The 20816-nt window shown below is 37.4% G+C and overlaps 1 protein-coding gene across 1 annotated transcript in view; it reads left to right on the forward strand.

The window, feature by feature from the left end:
- The window catches only part of LOC128664681 (sialic acid-binding Ig-like lectin 8), a 73462-nt gene extending 52911 nt beyond the window's left edge, over positions 1–20551 (forward strand). Inside the window, exon 2 of the mRNA XM_053719490.1 lies at positions 20145–20551. Within this exon, the coding sequence (XP_053575465.1) occupies positions 20145–20551 (407 nt within the window). The remainder of the gene's footprint in view (positions 1–20144) is intronic.
- The last annotated feature ends 265 nt before the right edge of the window (positions 20552–20816 follow it).

The raw sequence follows: 20816 nt of genomic DNA on the forward strand, positions 1-20816 counted from the left end.
ATAGCACACACTTAACTATTGCAATCAATTGAGCATACTCAATCATTCATTTTGCTTGAGTATAACACATAATATATAAAATATATGCATAACAGAGCACATATAAAATATATTAAAATAAAGTATTACTCAAATATCTATACAGGGCCAGATTACAAGTGGCATGCAAAATATTGGTTTCACACCCTTGCTAAAACAGCTGAAAGTCAACTTTTAACTAGGGCAGGTTAGCACATGTATTACAAGTTGAAAGTGAAAAGTTAGCGCACTAGCCAAATCCAATGCAAACTAATTTAGGACTTCAGATATCGTGACTGCGTTAACTTTTCCTCCACATAGAGTTCAATTGAACGCGCTTTAAAAACAAAACAAAGAAAAACTAACATTTATGGTTTGTGTGCACATCCGACACATCGTTAGACCTACAGCGCTAAACCCGAAGGTAGTTATGAATATTCTACATTCCAGTGTTTTTCACATAGAAGAAAATTTTCTTTTTATTTATATATATATATATATATATATATATATATATATATATATATATATATATATATATATATATATATATATATATATATATATATATATATAATTGTTATTTTGTAAAATATTTATATCTATACCTATATACAGTGAGGCCTCGGTTTACGAATTTAATTCGTTCTCCGGGTCGTTTCGTATTGCGAAAAATTCGTAAACCGAAACACGGTTTCCCATAGGAATGCATTGAAAATCAATTAATGCGTTCCGGAGGTCCGAAAAAATTCAAATAAAGTGTCCAAAAAATGCTCCAAAAGGCTCCAAAAGGCTTAACAACTTGCTGCAAATGGCTCCAATGTCTCCAAAAGGCTCCACAACTTGCTGCAAATGGCTCCAAAAGGCTTAACAACTTGCTGCAAATGGCTCCAAAAGGCTCAACAACTTGCTGCAAAATGGCTCCAAAACCTCTCCAACACCTCCACACTGGTACCCAAACTTCATTAATTCAATATTAATTCAATCATACTTGAGTATGCAGGGGGCACAGGGGCCACTGGTTTCGTATTGCGAAAAATATTCGTAAACCGAGGGGGCAAACCGGCATTTTGTTTCGTATTGCGAAAAAAATTCTTAAACCGAGTCAAATTTTCTTCAAATTTCGATTTCGTAAACCGAAATTTCGTATACCGAGTCGTGCGTAAACCGGGGCCTCACTGTATATGAATATATATATATATATATATATATATATATATATATATATATATATATATTTAAAAATACAAATAACATTTTCTTCTATGTAAAAAAACACTAGATTATAAACACATTACAATGTAACATATTTACATTAAATCCATAGTAAAATACATTATTAAAAAATAAAAATTATTTTATAACTTTTAAGGTATTTGAGGGGAAAGGGCTCTAAAGTGTATACCTATATACATATATAAACACATAAATATACATGTATCTCTGTGTATATATATATATATATATATATATATATATATATATATATATATATACATACACATAGTTAGTCCTTTCCAAGCAAACACCTAGTCATATACTCTATATGTTTTAACCCTTATAAATGTTCTCATTAATATTTATATGATTTATTTATATCAGAAACTGTATATATGAGTGTTACACTGTTTTTTTTATTGCAATCCTTTTCTTAAAACTTGTATACTCTAAGTTAAGGCAGCCGCAATATTTCTTATTGTGACCGCTGCGCTAACTTTAGCACGCAACTTGTAAACTAATCCACAGTAGATAATGCAAATATAAAGTAAACCATAATTTTATTGTTAGTGAAGAGCACCATATGAATTTCAGCTTAGCACATCTTTGGGTTAGAGCACCGTTGGCTAAGTGCATGAGTGAGCAATAGCCTTAAAGGACAATTATACAGCAGAATGGAATAATTGTTACATATACACACCACTAAGACAATGCAATGGCATTAACTTGAAATGTGAAAAATGTAGTAAAATATTTTCTGGCATATTTCAAAGTTAAAAAACTGAAGAGGAACCGCTGTTCTTTAAAAGTAAATAAACTTTATTTCAACAAGAATAAAAATGGGAAAGCATCCCAATCATAGGGCGGAATGAAATGGCTAACATGTTTCGGCCATGGTGGCCGTAATCATAGCATAAAGGTCTAGTTACAAACATGTGCTTTAAAACAACAGTGAAAACACCTGATTGGTTAAAAAACAAAGAAATTAAATAAAAAACACACCCATATGAAACAGACAGGTACCTTTAACTCTTTACCTACAAACTCACACCTGAAAGGCCATCTAAGAATATTAAACACATGGATGGAATTACTATAAAGATGTGATTGCCTAAAAAGCCAACAAAATATTTCTTTAGCTCTAAAATGACAAGCTCACTACATAAATAGTATAGGCGCTGTATACATACTTAAAGAGGTAATTATCTGTATACTTGTTATTTATTGTTATTGACATCATGACACTTTAACCTCTGAAAAAATATTGTTTAAGAACAACCTAGAAACATATATGTCAATAAACAGTACCTTACATACTAAACCTAATGGTAAACCATAATATCTAAATGGAATATATAGATTAGAATGTCAATATTAATATCATATAGATCAGAACATTAACATTAATATCATCAATGTTAATGTTTTGCCATAAGATGGAGATAGACATTTGATCAGATTTAAAAAATGAATGAAAAACGTTAATGACATTAATAATTCATTAATGGGATAATCATTCCCAAAAATTAATGAGATCATATCTTGAATTCAAACCGTGAGGTGCCCTGGTCTTAAGGGGAAATATCCAGAACACCTCACGTTTAGCCAAAATACTATCAATGTCCCCTCCTCTCTTTGGGGGGACCACCTTCTCAATGGCAACCCACCTAAAGGTATTCAGTTTACCTTGGTGTACTGTAGCAAAATGTTGTACCAATAAGGAGGTGGATCTCCCTCTTTCCATAGAGGAAATGTGCTCCCTAATACGTGTATTCACATCCCTGGTCGTGAGACCAGTGTACTGCAAATTACACTTAATGCAGGTTATCAAATAGATGACACCTGTGTGGGTGCAATTCATACAGCTCTTGATGTCAAAGGACTTGCCTGTGACCACTGAAGAGAAAGTGTCTGTTACTTGAACATAATCACAAGGTCGGCACTTACGGTGCCCGCACTTAAACATTCCTAAATGGGAAAGCCAGGAGCTCTGTGGTCTATCCACCTGTTTTAACTGAGTGGGTGATAGAATGTTACCCAGGGTACGACTTTTCTTATAGCTACATCTAATCCCATTTTTAACTGTATCCTTAAGCTGGTCATCTGCCGCCAGCAGAGGAAAATGTCTTTTGATGATACTACAAATTTTAGGGAATTGATCACTATAAGTGGTTACAAAATTAACACCTTGGAATTTCGATAGTGTCTCACTAGGAATTTTGTCCTCCAAAAGTGAAACCCTAGGTAACATTTGAACTTTCTTCCTGGCTTCATTTATATGACTACTGTTACTTATGCTCTTTAAGTCTCTGGGCAAGAATACCTGCCTCTCTTTGATAATCTGTCTCTCTACTGCAATTTCTCTTAATACGAGAGAACTGACCCTTAGCCACCGCATAAGAAGTACTCTTAGGGTGGCAGCTATTAGCATGCAGTTGCGAATTGCCCGAAATTGGCTTGCAGTATACCTTAGTTTGTATACAGCCATTTTTGTCCCCTTCCAGGCTCAAATCAAGGAATGTGATGATATGGGGATCAAATTCAAATGTGAATTTCAGATCACAATCATTGTCATTGAGATAATCAACAAATTCCTTGATGAGTTCTGAAGGTCCTGACCAGATGATCAGCAGATCAGCTATAAAATGCTTAAAAAAGCGTATATACCTCCTGAAGGGGTTGCCATTTCCATAGATGCGGCACAGCTCCCACCAGCCAAGATAGAGATTGGCGTAGGAGGGGGCAAACTTGGCCCCCATAGCTGTGCCGCATCTCTGGAGATAGCAAACCCCCTCAAAGGAGAAAAAATTGTGTGTTAAAAGAAATTCTAGGACCCGAAGGATGTATGCCTGAAACTCCAAAGTATATTGAGTTGAATTAGCAAGATGAAATTTGACAGCCTCAATCTCCTTGGAGTGCGGTATGGATGAATACAAAGAAACAGCATCAATCGTTACCCAGCAAAACGATGTTTCCCACTCCACTCTGCCAAGGAGATTGAGGATGTGTTTGGAGTCTCTAGTATAAGATAGCAAATTCGTCACTATTGGCTGCAACAAAGCATCAAGCCATTGGGATAGGCGTTCCAATAAGGAATCAATCCCACTGACTATGGGGCATCCCTTGATGTTGTGCAACGACTTATGGACCTTAGGAAGATGGTGGAACAAGGGCATCCTGGGAAAAGACACTTCCAAGTATCGAGCTGTATCAATATCAATATGCTCTTGTTCCAAACCATCGTCCAAAATGTCCTTTACCTCTTTCATGAATTTATTGGTAGGATTTTGTGTAAGTTCCTCATAATCATGTGTGTTCTTCAACTGGCATAGGGCCTCTGAGACATAATCAAGGCAGTTCATTACCACCACTGTACCGCCCTTATCTGCAGGGCGTATTACGATCAAATCGTTTTCCTGAAGAGTTTTTAAAGCATCATTTTGTTGTTTGTTAAGATTATGTCTTATAGGCCCCACATTTTCCTGTAGAGTAACCAAATCCTTCTCAACTCTATCATAGAAAGTTTCTATGATTGTCCCTCTATGTTGTATAGGATAAAACCTGGATTTCTCACGAAATCTGTTACCACTATTGACCATGCCAATAGTAGAGGAACCGGCATTTTCTAATTCCTGCAAATTAAGGAGATCACAATTTTCCTCCAATGTGTTAAATTCGGCAGATAACATGGGTCTCTCAGGGTGTGCTGTGTGGTTATGCTCACCTCTACTAGAAAAATACTTCTTCAAAGTAATATTTCTCACTAACTTATTCAAGTCTATCATTGTTTGGAACAAATTAAAATTTGTAGCTGGAGCAAAACCCAAACCTAAGCCCAAGACTTCAGTCTGGGCTTTAGTGAGGGGAAAGGAGGAGACATTAATGACATTATTTATTTGTACTTCGTGTTGGTACAATTCCCTCTCAGTTGGTATCTCTCCTGTGTCTGCTGGGCTGCATTGTCCCCCCCCCCCCCCTTCGGATGGGCCCTGTACCATGGTAAAAACCTGTTCCTGTATTGTCAAATCACTGGGTGTAATTCTCTGACCCACAAAGCTTGGAATATATTTAGAAACAGTGTTATTGGTATTAGGAGTAGGTGTTTCCCTTGGTCTAGCTCCCATAGTAGTATCACTATTTGGTTTCTTAAGTATCCCCGTAGGTAGTACTGTCTGCGTGTGCCCCTGTGTTACTTCCATGTTGGCATATGTGTCATCAGATTCTGATGATCTACCCCCTGAGGACCATTCAGTGTTGCTGTCTGAGAAAGTGACTGATTTATTCTGTTGGTTTCTTCGTCTGCGCTGGCCCCTTCTCTTGTTTTTATTTTTATTTTTGTTATTGGGTGGCCCATTGTTAAGACCAGTGTTATAAGCCACACTGCGCCTATAATCATTGCGCTTCTTCCTGTTCCAAATATAAACAGAATTACACTGATAATCAGTCTTATAAAACCTGGATTTCTCACGAAATCTGTTACCACTATTGACCATGCCAATAGTAGAGGAACCGGCATTTTCTAATTCCTGCAAATTAAGGAGATCACAATTTTCCTCAAATGTGTTAAATTCGGCAGATAACACGGGTCTCTCAGGGTGTGCTGTGTGGTTATGCTCACCTCTACTAGAAAAATACTTCTTCAAAGTAATGTTCCTCACTAACTTATTCAAGTCTATCATTGTTTAGAACAAATTAAAATTTGTAGCTGGAGCAAAACCCAAACCTAAGCCCAAGACTTCAGTCTGGGCTTTAGTGAGGGGAAAGGAGGAGACATTAATGGCATTATTTATTTGTACTTCGTGTTGGTACGATTCCCTCTCAGTTGGTATCTCTCCTGTGTCTGCTGGGCTGCATTGTTCCCCCCCCCCCTTCGGATGGGCCCTGTACCATGGTAAAAACCTGTTCCTGTATTGTCAAATCACTGGGTGTAATTCTCTGACCCACAAAGCTTGGAATATATTTAGAAACAGTGTTATTGGTATTAGGAGCAGGTGTTTCCCTTAGTCTAGCTCCCATAGTAGTATCACTATTTGGTTCCGATCAGCCAATAGAATGCGAGCTCAATCTGATTGGCTGATTGGATCAGCCAATCGGATTGAACTTGATTCTGATTGGCTGATTCCATCAGCCAATCAGAATATTCCTACCTTAATTCCGATTGGCTGATAGAATCCTATCAGCCAATCGGAATTCGAGGGACGCCATCTTGGATGACGTCCCTTAAAGGAACCGTCATTCTTCAGTTGGACGTCGCCGGATGAAGATGGGTCCGCGGTGGAGGTCTTCAGGATGGAGCCGGTCCTCATCGGATGAAGATAGAAGATGCCGCTTGGAAGATGATGTTTGCCGGTCCGGATCTACTCTTCTTCCCGGATAGTATGAAGACTTTGGAGCCTCTTCTGCACCTCTTCAGCTGCCGGATGATAGATCGCCAGCCCCCGCTTGGGTTGGATGAAGATTTTAGAGCCAGGACCGATCGGTGAACCTGGTATGGTGAAGACAAGGTAGGATGAACTTCAGGGGCTTAGTGTTAGGTTTATTTAAGGGGGGTTTGGGTTAGATTAGGGGTATGTGGGTGGTGGGTTGTAATGTTGGGGGGGGTATTGTATGTTTTTTTTTACAGGCAAAAGAGCTGAATTCTTTGGGGCATGCCCCGCAAAGGGCCCTGTTCAGGGCTGGTAAGGTAAAAGAGCTTTGAACTTTAGTAATTTAGAATAGGGTAGGGCATTTTTTATTTTGGGGGCTTTGTTATTTTATTAGGGGGCTTAGAGTAGGTGTAATTAGTTTAAAATTGTTGTAAGATTTTCCTTATGTTTGTAAATATTTTTTTATTTTTTGTAACTTAGTTCTTTTTTATTTTTTGTACTTTAGTTAGTTTATTTCATTGTAGTTATTTGTAGATATTGTATTTAATTAATGTATTGATAGTGTAGTGTTAGGTTTAATTGTAGGTAATTGTAGATATTTTATTTAATTAATTTAATGATAGTGTAGTGTTAGGTTTAATTGTAACTTAGGTTAGGATTTATTTTACAGGTAATTTTGTTATTATTTTAACTAGGTAACTATTAAATAGTTCTTAACTATTTAATAGCTATTGTACCTGGTTAAAATAATTACAAAGTTGCCTGTAAAATAAATATTAATCCTAAAATAGCTTCAATGTAATTATAATTTATATTGTAGCTATATTAGGATTTATTTTACAGGTAAGTATTTAGCTTTAAATAGGAATAATTTATTTAATAAGAGTTAATTAATTTTGTTAGATTAAAATTATATTTAACTTAGGGGGGTGTTAGTGTTAGGGTTAGACTTAGCTTTAGGGGTTAATACATTTATTAGAATAGCGGTGAGCTCCGGTCGACAGATTAGGGGTTAATGTTTGAAGTTAGGTGTCGGCGATGTTAGGGAGGGCAGATTAGGGGTTAATACTATTTATTATAGGGTTAGTGAGGCGGATTAGGGGTTAATAACTTTATTATAGTAGCGGTGCGGTCCGCTCGGCAGATTAGGGGTTAATAAGTGTAGGCAGGTGGAGGCGACGTTGAGGGGGGCAGATTAGGGGTTAATAAATGTAATATAGGGGTCGGCGGTGTTAGGGGCAGCAGATTAGGGGTACATAAGGATAACGTAGGTGGCGGTCGGCAGATTAGGGGTTAAAAAAATTTAATCGAGTGGCGGCGATGTGGGGGGACCTCGGTTTAGGGGTACATAGGTAGTTTATGGGTGTTAGTGTACTTTAGAGTACAGTAGTTAAGAGCTTTATGAACCGGCGTTAGCCCAAAAAGCTCTTAACTCCTGACTTTTTTCTGCGGCTGGAGTTTTGTCGTTAGATTTCTAACGCTCACTTCAGACACGACTCTAAATACCGGAGTTAGAAAGATCCCATTGAAAAGATAGGATACGCAATTTACGTAAGGGGATCTGCGGTATGGAAAAGTCGCGGCTGAAAAGTGAGCGTTAGACTCCAAATACCGGCGGTAACCTAAAACCAGCGTTAGGAGCCTCTAACGCTGGTTTTCACGGCTACCGCCAAACTCTAAATCTAGGCCATAGATTCTAAGACCTCTTGGAATCATTTTGGCTTTAATATAATTTTCAAAGGTCCATATATCCCATTGGGCTTTATTCTCCTTAGAAAAGTAGCTGTTCCATTAGGTCAAATAGTGAGCTTAAAGATAAAATGCCTTTATCATCAGAAAAAATCAAATTACAGTCCAAACTGGTGTTGGCTCTAGTTTCTGCAGGCATGAGACAAAAAAAGTTGGTACCATTTGATGCCTCCATTACACTTTTTAAAATGCAAAAAATATAACAATATTTTAGTTGAATTTTAACAGGTATAGTATACTAAAATATATATATATATATATATATATATATATATATATATATATATATATATATATATATATATGTATCGGTCAGTGGCAGTCCATACAAAACAGCACGGTGTCCCAGGTATCACCAGCTAATACCCAAACAAGACAGTTAATAAGAGAAATGGGCACAGAGCTGTATACAAAAGGTTAAGCATTTGTATATTCAGTTTATCAGAATTTCCAAACCAGCAGTCCTGTAGTCTTAGTACCAAACAAAAATTGTAGTATAATATGGTTCCACACTCCCCCCCCCCCCCACACCTCTTGTGCAGGAAATAGAATACCTTTCAATCAGCAACGCGTGTTGCACATACCCCAGGAAGGTTCTGCACAGCTATCCGTCCGGCGTTCCCGTAGTGCACGCTTCCTCCCTGCAACCAAACAGAGGCTCCACTCAATGTCTCCAATGACGTACTTGCGGCGGGGGGGAGTGGCTCCAAGTGGAAATCCTGGATAGACGGCCGTCTATCCAGGATTTCCACTTGGAGCCACTCCCCCCCGCCGCAAGTACGTCATGAGACTACAGGACTGCTGGTTTGGAAATTCTGATAAACTGGATATACAAATGCTTAACCTTTTTTATACAGCTCTGTGCTCATTTCTCTTATTAACTGTCATATTTCAAAGTTAATCCAATTTTCCCTCACCCTGTATCATAAATGCAGAAGATCCACAGCACCTTAGTATAACAAAATTCTTTATTTAAGAAACATAAAACAGCAAGATATGCGGGGTTTCGGGGACAGGCCCCTTAATCATGCAATGGTTAAAATACACTGAGCAGCTGTCTTTTAAAGGTTTAAATTTGGCACCATTCTGTTAATCTCTTATACTACAGCACCATTTACTGGACAATTTATACATTTCTTATGACAGTTTATAAATTCCTAATTTGGATATATTACATCTTACCATGTTATTTAGTATACTGCAGAACATTTTGCTACATAGTAGTTTGCAACATAAAAGCAATTTCAGACAATTTACAAATGTTTCACTATATTTATATATTTCCCTATACCTATTTGTAAACTGCAGATTATTTAACAACTTGACTTTTTGTAACAAAACCAAGTTTCAATTATACAATCCAAATCAGAAAATGTATTAAAAACAAAATACAGAATAGAATACAAAGCATTTATGCTTATATACATTTCTATAATCACTTCTAAATTACAAAAATACTGAATGATCAGAATCCTTGTTCAACCCTTTAGGTGCTAATGTATGAAGTCTAGATCCACCACATTTCTCTCTGCTTGATTAATTTTTTTCCATGCCATTTCTGCCACCTAAGTTGGCTAATTTGATGGCCTTTGTCTTGGAAATGACTGGAGCGAGGTGCCTCATGATTATTACACCTTATGTTTGAGCGGTGTTGGCTCATCCGATCCCTGACTTTACGTTTTCCCTAATCCGATCCCTGACTTTAAGTGTCGTCCTCATAAAACCAGGTAACAAAACCTAGTTTTGTTACAAAAAGTCAAGTTGTTAAATAATCTACAGTTTACAAATAGGCATAGGGTAATATATAAATATAGTGAAATATTTGTAAATTGTCTGAAATTGCTTTTATGTTGCAAACTACTATGTAGCAAGATGTTCTGCAGCACCAAATTTAAAGGGACAGTCTACACCAGAATATTTATTGTTTAAAAAGATAAATAATCCCTTTACCTATTCCCCAGTTTTGTATAACCAACACAGATATATTAATATACTTTCTACCTCTGTGATTACCTTGTATCTAAGCCTCTGCAGACTGCCCCCTCAGTGCTTTTGACGGACTTGCAATTTAGCCAATCAGTCCATACTCCTAAATAACTCCATGGGAGTGAGCACAATGTTATCTATATGACACACATAAACTAGTACTGTCTAACTGTGAAAAACTTTTAAAATGCTCTAAGCTCAGAAGCGGGTTTCAACGGTTTAGAAATCAGTTTGAGCCTTCCTAGGTTTAGCTTTTGAAAAATACCACCAAGGGAACAAAGCAAATTTAATGATAAAAGTCAATTAGAAAGTTGTTAAAAAGGTCTTGTCCTATCTGAATCATGAAAGTTTAATTTTGACTAGACTGTACCTTTAAACCTTTAAAAGTCAGCTGCAGTGCTCAATCGCCTAGATTACGAGTTTGGCGTTAACAATGGTGCAGTGCTAACGAGCAGTTTATGCTCACCGCTCACTTGCAGACAGCACTGGTATTACAGGTTTTTAGAAACCCGGCATTAGCCGCAAAAAAGTGAGCGAAGAGCAAAATGTTGCTCCAGATCTCACCTCAATACCAGCGCTGCTTATGTTAGCGGTGAGCTGGCTGAACGTGCTTGTGTACGATTTTCCCATAGGAATCAATGGGGGAGAGCCGGATGAAAAAAAACCTAACACCTGCAAAAAAGCAGCGTTCAGCTTCTAACGCTGCCCCATTGATTCCTATGGGGAAATACATTTTGGGCATGATCCGATCTAGATCATAGTTTGCGGCGCAAGCGAGGGAACCCCTGCTGCCCGTAGTTTCAGCTCGCAACTCGAGCTATCCCATATACGGTGCCGTCAGATGCTAAAGTGCCGTAAGTCTGATAAACCAGCGATGTCCAGAAATCTGGAGTCGCCAGTGACTTACGGCACTTTAGAAACTGCCGGCGCCTACAAAACCTAACTAAGTTATAAAATCTCCCGCACTGTCTAACACGCCTCCCAAACATAGCCCGACACGTCTAACCCTCTATCCGCTATCCCCCCTCACTCTCCTAATAATAAAAAAATGTATTAACCCCTAAACTGCCGCTCCCGGACCCCGCCACCACCTAATAAAGTTATTAACCCTAAACCGCCGCTCCTGGACCCCGCCGCCACCTACATTAACTACCCCCTAATGTGAGCTCGTACCCTGCCGCCAGCTACATTAACTACCCCCTAATGTGAGCTCCTACCCCGCCACCAGCTATATTACATACCCCCTAATGTGAGCTCCTACCCCGCCGCCAGCTATATTAAAATTATTAACCCCTAATCTAATCCCCCTACCCCACCGCCAGCTATATTAAAATATTAACCCCTAATTTAATCCCCCTACACTGCCGCCAGCTATATTAAAATTAGTAACCCCTAATTTAATCCCCCTACACCACCGCCACCTATATTAAATTAATTAACCCCTAATCTAATCCCCCTATAATGCCGCCACCTATATTAAATTAATTAACCCCTAATCTAATCCCCCTATACCGCCGCCACTTATATTAAATTAATTAACCCCTAAAATACTAAACTATCCCTACCACTAAACCTAAGTCTAACCCTACAAATAACCCTGAAAAGGGCATTTTGCATGGCATTACCCCAAAGAAAACAGCTCTATTGCCAGCCCTTAAAAGGGCTTTTCTCGGGCCATTGCCCTAAAGTAATCAGCTCTTTTACCAGCCCTTAAAAGGGCTTTTGTGGGGCTTTGTCACAAAGTAATCAGCTCTTTTGCATCTAATCTAAATCCCCCTACACCTCCGCCACCTATAATAAATTTATTACCCCCTAATCTAATCCCCCTACACCGCCGCCACCTATATTAAATAGATTAACCCCTAATCCAATCCCCCTACACTGCCGCCAGCTATATTAACTATATTAACCCTAATTATATTAGGGTTAATATAGTTAATATAATTATTATATTATATATATTAACTATATTAACCCTAATTATATTAGGGTTAATATAGTTAATATCGTTATTATATTATATATATATATATATATATATATATATATATATATATATATATTAAGTATAATAACCCTATCTAACTCTAACACCCCTAACTAAATTCTAATTAAAATAAATCTAATTAATATTAATATTATTAATTAAAATATTCCTATTTAAATCTAAATACTTACCTATAAAACAAACCCTAAGATAGCTACAATGTAATTAATAATTACATTGTAGCTATTTTAGGGATTATATTTATTTTACAGGTAACTTGGTATTTATTTTAACTAGGTACAATAGCTATTAAATAGTTAATAACTATTTAATAGCTACCTTGTAAAAATAGTTACCAATTTACCTGTAAAATAAATCCTAACCTAAGTTACAAATAGACCTACACTATCAATAAATTAGATAAACTACAAATATCTAAACTAAAATACAATTAAATAAACTAAACTAAATTACAAAAAAACCCCCACTAAATTACAAAAAATAAAAAAAGATTACAAGAATTTTAAGCTAATTACACCTATTCTAAACCCCCTAATAAAATAACAAAGCCCCCCAAAATAAAAAAAATTCCCTACCCTAAACTAAATTACAAAAATTAACAGCTCTATTACCAGCCCTTAAAAGGGCTTTTTGCAGGGCATGCCCCAAAGAAATCAGCTCATTTGCCTGTAAAAAAAACACACAATACCACCCCCCAATATTACAACCCACCACCCACATACCCCTACTCTAAACCCACCCAAACCCCCCTTTAAAAAACCTAACACTAAGCCCCAGAAGATCTCCCTACCTTGAGTCGTCTTCACCCAGCCGGGCCGAACTCTTCATCCAATCCTGGCGATGGCTTCATCCAAGCGGCAAAGAAGAAGTCTTCCATCCGGCGATGTCTTCATCCAAGCGGCAAAGAAGAAGTCTTCCATCCGGCGATGTCTTCATCCAAGCGGCAAAGAAGAGGTCCTCCATCGGGGCGAAGTTTTCCTCCAAGCGGCATCTTCAATCTTCTTTCTTCAGCCCTCCGACACGGAACATCCATCTGGCCCGACGACTGAACGACGAATGAAGTTTCCTTTAAATTACGTCATCCAAGATGGCGTCCATCGAATTCCGATTGGCTGATAGGATTCTATCAGCCAATCAGAATTAAGGTAAGAAAATCTGATTGGCTGATTCAATCAGCCAATCAGATTCAAGTTCAATCTGATTGGCTGATCCAATCAGCCAATCAGATTGAGCTCGCATTCTATTGGCTGATCGGAATTAAGGTAAGAAAATCTGATTGGCTGATTCAATCAGCCAATCAGATTCAAGTTCAATCCGATTGGCTGATCCAATCAGCCAATCAGATTGAGCTTGCATTCTATTGGCTGATCGGAACAGCCAATAGAATGCAAGCTCAATCTGATTGGCTGATTGGATCAGCCAATCGGATTGAACTTGAATCTGATTGGCTGATTGAATCAGCTAATCAGATTTTCTTACCTTAATTCAGATTGGCTGATAGAATCCTATCAGCCAATCGCAATTCAACGGACGCCATCTTGGATGACGTCATTTAAAGGAAACTTCATTCATCTTTCAGTTGTCGAGCCAGATGTATGTTCCGCGTCGAAAGGGCTGAAGAAAGAAGATTGAAGATGCCGCTTGGAGGAAAACTTCGCCCCGATGGAGGACCTCTTCTTTGCCGCTTGGATGAAGATATCGCCGGATGGAAGACTTCTTCTTTGCCGATTGGATGAAGATATCGCCGGATGGAAGACTTCTTCTTTGCCGCTTGGATGAAGACATCGCCCGGATTGGATGAAGAGTTCGGCCCGGCTGGGTGAAGACGACTCAATGTAGGGAGATCTTCTGGGGCTTAGTGTTAGGTTTTTTTAAGGGTTGCTTGGGTGGGTTTAGAGTAGGGGTATGTGGGTGGTGGGTTTTAATGTTGGGGGTGGAATTGTGTTTTTTTTTACAGGCAAAAGAGCTGTTTACTTTGGGGCATGCCCCGCAAAAGGACCTTTTAAGGGCTGGTAATAGAGCTGTTAACTTTTGTAATTTAGAATAGGTAGGGAATTTTTTTTATTTTGGGGGGCTTTATTATTTTATTAGGGGGCTTAGAATAGGTGTAATTAGCTTAAAATTCTTGTAATCTTTTTTTATTTTTTGTAATTTAGTGGGGGTTTTTTGTAATTTAGTTTAGTGTATTTAATTGTATTTTAGTTTAGAGATTTGTAGTTTATTTAATTTATTGATAGTGTAGGTGTATTTGTAACTTAGGTTAGGATTCATTTTACAGGTAAATTGGTAATTACTTTAACTAGGTAGCTATTAAATAGTTATTAACTATTTAATAGCTATTGTACCTAGTTAAAATAAATACCAAGTTACCTGTAAAATAAATATAAACTCTAAAATAGCTGCAATGTAATTATTAATTATATTGTAGCTATCTTAGGGTTTATTTTATAGGTAAGTATTTAGATTGAAATAGAAATATTTTAATTAATAATATAAATATTAATTAGATTTATTTTAATATGAATCTAGTTAGGGGTGTTAGAGTTAGATAGGGTTATTATACTTAATATATATATATATATATATATATATATATATATATATATATATATATATATATATATATATATATATATATATATATATATATATAATAATAATATTAACTATATTAACCCTAATATAATTAGGGTTAATATAGTTAATATATATATATATAATATAATAACTATATTAACTATATTAACCCTAATATAATTAGGGTTAATATAGTTAATATATATAATATAACTATATTAACTATATTAACCCTAATATAATTAGGGTTAATATAGGTGGCGGCGGTATAGTGGGATTAGATTAGTGGGTAATGTATTTAATATAGGTGGTGGCGGTGTAGGGGGATTAGATTAGGGGGTAATACATTTATTATAGGTGGCGGCGGTGTAGGGGGATTTAGATTAGATGCAAAAGAGCTGATTACTTTGTGACAAAGCCCCGCCAAAAGCCCTTTTAAGGGCTGGTAAAAGAGCTGATTTCTTTAGGGCAATGGCCCGCAAAAAGCCCTTTTAAGGGCTGGCAATAGAGCTGTTTACTTTGGGGTAATGCTACGCAAAAAGCCCTTTTCAGGGCTATTTGTAGGGTTAGACTTAGGTTTAGTGGTAGGGATAGTTTAGTATTTTAGGGGTTAAATAATTTAATATAGGTAGCGGCGGTATAGTGGGATTAGATTAGGGGTTAATAATTTTAATATAGCTGGTGGAAGGGTAGGAGCTCACATTAGGGGGTAGATAATGTAGATGGCGGCGGTGTAAGGGGCTCACATTAGGGGGTAGATAATGTAGATGGCGGTGGTGTAAGGGGCTCACATTAGGGGGTAGATAATGTACATGGCGGCGGTGTAAGGGGCTCACATTAGGGGGTAGATAATGTAGATGGCGGCGGTGTAAGGGGCTCACATTAGGGGGTAGATAATGTAGGAGGCGGCGGTGTAAGGGGCTCACATTAGGGGGTAGATAATGTAGATGGCGGCGGTGTAAGGGGCTCACATTAGGGGGTAGATAATGTAGGTGGCGGCGGTGTAAGGGGCTCACATTAGGGGGTAGGCAATGTAGATTGCGGCGGTGTAGGGGCTCACATTAGGGGGTAGGTAATGTAGATGGCGGAAGTGTAGGGGCTCACATTAGGGGGTAGGTAATGTAGATGGCGGCGGTGTAGGGGCTCACAATAGGGGGTACATTTAATGTAGGTGGCGGCGGGGTCCTGGAGCGGCGGTTTAGGGGTTAAATACTTTATTAGGGATTGCGGCGGGGGATCGCGGTTGACAGGTAGATAGACATTGCGCATGCGTTAGGTGTTAGGTTTTATTTAGCAGTTCGCGGTTTCCAGGTAGATAGACATTGCGCATGCGTTAGGTGTTAGGTTTTATTTAGCAGCTAGTTTAGGGAGTTACTGAGCTCCAATAGACAGAGTAGGGCTTACTACGCCTGCAATTTGTGGCGAGGTGAAAATGGAGTAGAATTTCTCCATTTTCGCCATGTAAGTCCTTAGGCTGTATATTGGATACCAAACTGCGCTGGTTTGGTATACCTGTCTATGGGCCGAAAAACTATGGCTGAAGGCAGAAATATACGAGCGTAACTTCTATGTTACGCCGTATATGTGATACCAAACCAGCGCAAAATTTGGCGTCGCCGGCTTTTGCGGGCGACGCTGCATATCGGATCGGGCCCCTAATGTCTACACCTAACACCCTAACATGAACCCCGAGTCTAAACACCCCTAATCTTACACTTATTAACCCCTAATCTGTCGCCCCCGACATCGCCGACACCTGCATTATATTATTAACCCCTAATCTGCCGCTCTGGACACCGCCGCCACCTACATTATATTTATGAACCCCTAATCTGCTGCCCCCAACATCGCCGAACCCTACATTATATTTATTAACCCCTAATCTGCCGCCCCCAATGTCGCCACAACCTAACTACATTTATTAACCTCTAATCTGCTGCCCACAACATCGCCACCACTATAATAGAGTTATTAACCCCTAAACCTAAGTCTAACCCTAACCCCCCCTAACTTAAATATAATTTAAATAAATCTAAATAAAATTACTACAATTAACTAAATTACTGTATTCCTATTTAAAAATAAATACTTACCTATAAAATAAACCATAAGCTAGCTACAATATGACTAATAGTTACATTGTATCTATCTTAGGGTTTATTTTTATTTTACAGGCAACTTTGTATTTATTTTAACTAGGTACAATAGTTATTAAATAGTTATTAACTATTTAATAACTACCTAGTCAAAATAAAGACAAATTTACCTGTAAAATAAAACCTAACCTAAGTTACACTAACACCTAACACTACACTATAATTTAATAAATTAAATACAATTAATTGCAATTAAATAAAAGTATCTAAAGTACAACCCCCCCCCACTAAATTACAGAAAATAATAAAATAATTACAAGATTTTGAAACTAATTATACCTACTCTAATCCCCCTAACAAAATAAAAAAGCCCCCCAAAATAAAAAAAGCCCTACCTTACACTAAATTACAACCAACCCTACTCTAAAACCCACCCAATCCCCCCTTAAAAAAACCTAACACTAAACCCTGAAGAAGATCCAATCAGCCAATAGGATTGGAACAGCCAATAGAATGCAAGCTCAATCCTATTGGCTGAATGGATCAGCCAATAGGATTGAACTTCAATCCTATTGGCTGATTGCATCAGCCAATAGGATTTTTCCTACCTTAAAGGGATACTAAACCCAAAACTTTTATTTCATGATTCATGTAGAGAATACAATTTTAAACAACATTCCAATTTACTTCTATTATCTAATTTGCTTAATTTTTAAGGTATCCTTTGTTTAAAAATAGCAAAGCACATGGGTGAGCCAATCACACGAGGCATCTATGTGCAGCCACCAATCAGCAGCTACTAAGCCTATCTAGATATGCTTTTCAGCAAAGAATATCAAGAGAATGAAGCACATTAGATAATAGAAGTAAACTAGAAAGTTGTTTAAAATTGTTTGTTCTATCTGAATCATGAAAGAAAAATGGTGGATTTCATGTACCTTTAATTCCGATTGGCTGATATAATTCTATCAGCCAATCGGAATTGAAGGGACGCCATCTTGGATGATGTCACTTAAAGGAACCTTCATTCAGCCGTCGGCAGTCGTCAGAAGAGGATGCTCCACGTCGGATGTCTTGAAGATGTATCCGTCCGCACAGGATGGATGAAGATAGAAGATGCCGTCTGGATGAAGACTTCTGCCCGTCTGGAGAACCACTTCTGCCCGGTTGGATGAAGACTTCTGCCGTCTGGAGGACCACTTCTGCCCGGTTGGGTGAAGACGTCTCATGGTAGGGTGATCTTCAGGGGGTTAGTGTTATTTTTTTTTAAGGGGGGATTGGGCTGGTTTTAGAGTAGGGTTGGTTGTGTGGGTGGTGGGTTTTAATGTTTGGGGGGTATTTGTACTTTTTTTCTACAGGCCCCGCAAAAGGCCCTTTTAAGGGCTATTTGTAATTTAGTGTAGGGTAGGGCTTTTTTATTTTGTTAGGGGGATTAGAGTAGGTGTAATTATTTTAAAAATCTTGTAATTATTTTATTATTTTCTGTAATTGTGTTTTTTTTTCGTACTTTAGATAATTTTATTTAATTGTAATAAATGTATATAATTTATTTAATTTATTTAATAATAGTGTAGTGTTAGGTGTAATTGTAACTTAGGTTAGGTTTTACTTTACAGGCAAGTTTGTCTTTATTTTAACTAGGTAGTTATTAAATATTTAATAATTGTTTAATAACTATTGTACATAGTTAAAATAAATACAAACTTGCCTGTAAAATAAAAATAAACCCTAAGATAGCTACAATGTAACCTGTACCTGCAATGCTCGTAATACCAGCGGCGTTAAAAAGCAGCGTTAGGACCTCTTAATGCTGCTTTTTAAGGCTAACGCCAAACTCGTAATCTAGCCGAGTGTATTTTCACCATTGCATGATTAAGGGGCCTGTCCCCGAAACGTTGCATATCTTGCTTTTTATGTTTCTTAAATAAAGAATGTCTTCATACTAAGGTGTTTTGGATCTTCTGCATTTGTGAGCATCTATTTGGGGAGCTGGCAGTCTCCTTTTTCTATGTGCACCTGTATCTGAGTTTGTGCTGTGTTGTTGAAACTGTTGGTCACCCTGTATCATGTGACAGCCATCAGCCAATCACACAATGCATATACCTAAATACTGTGCACTGCTGCACATGCTCACATTTTTTTTTTTTAATTGTATACTTTATCTTCTGAATCACAAAACTTTAGTGGCCTTTTAATGATTTTTTTCAGTGCACCTCCATAGAGGTCTATTATGTGCCAACTTTAGTGCCCCTGCTCCATCTTTACATTTGTCATATGAGAGTAAAAGTGTAAGCACTATGGATTGTGCTCTAGTTATGTTAGCGCACTATAGTGCTGACATCCTTATGCTCCACTGGTTAATGATGTAATATTATTCTTATATAGTAAACACCTAATGGAGTTTTTATTTTTTATATTAAATAATATTCTGAATAAACTCCTTTTATGTGTGAGTTGTCCCTGTTAACCAATGAGCAATAAAACCAAAGTATGTACTTCCTGTTATTTTTACTTTAAAAAGCTTTTACTTAACATTTTCAAGCAATAAATTTGTTATGACCATGTTTAACCGATGCTCATACAAATACACGATAGAAATAAAATAGTATGCTGTATCTTTAAAGGGGCATGAAACCCACGTGATTTAGATAGAGCATACAGTTTTAAACAACTTCCTAATTGACTTCTATTATCACATTTTACTAGTTGTCTTGGTATCCTTTGTTGAAAAGCAGGAAAGATAAGCTCAGGAGCGTTAACGTGTCTGCAACACTATATGGCAGCAGTTTTGCAAGAGTCATACATTAGCAAGAACACCAGATGGCAGCACTATTTCCTGCCATGTTGTGCATTAGATATGTGAATGCTGCCTATCTAGATATCTCTTGATTATAGAAGTGAATTGGAAACTTTTTAAAAATTGTATGTTCTGTCTGAATCATGAAAGAAAACGTTTGGGTTTCATGTCTCTTTAAGTAAATCCATCTCTTGATGTCTAACTTAATGTAGATTAAGTAATTATTTAGGCACTGCACATCTTTTTCAATATGGTAATAATTTATTTACAGTACTCATGTTTAGCCTATTTGTAGTGGCGACAAATATGTTTCTTATATCTCTTTCCAGAATTAATACAATGCTATGGAGACAACCGGTACTGTGCTGACCAGGTAGAGGCATTAAGGGTGAAAGCAGGCGACACTGTGACAATCCCATGTAGGATCAGCTACCCAAAGGACTGGGATGAACACACAACTGTATCAGTGTCTTGGAGAGAGACAAACTCTACCCCTTGTGGAAATGCCAGATTCATCTACAATCACACAGACAAATGGACAGATGACAAATACAAAGGGAGACTTTCCATAGTGGGAAACTGGAATCAACACAAAGAGGCATCTCTCATAATCCAGGAGTTAAAGACCACAGATGGTCCCAGGTTCTGCTGCCGTGTGGAGATAAAAAACAAAGAAAGAGAACAAAGATGGCAAAACAGTCATACAACTCTCCTGCGATTTCAAGGTGATTATTAGACAAAGTGCATATAACAGTTCTGCAAATATCAGCCAGTAACTACTTTACTTTTAGCTTTACCAGGTGTGCTACATCCTAACCCTAAATGGCCCATATTATACTGAGCTTACGATAATATCCTACTGTTTACTGTGTGTATAAAGTATTATTATGTTATTCATATATTAAAGTTGTGTGTTTTACTGGAAAAAAACTAATATTTTGATATTCATAATTCCATGAAATATATCAAATAGATTAATATTTTAAACCTTTCACCAGTAA

This window comes from Bombina bombina, chromosome 6 (assembly GCF_027579735.1).
Source record: "Bombina bombina isolate aBomBom1 chromosome 6, aBomBom1.pri, whole genome shotgun sequence".
Taxonomy (NCBI): domain Eukaryota; kingdom Metazoa; phylum Chordata; class Amphibia; order Anura; family Bombinatoridae; genus Bombina; species Bombina bombina.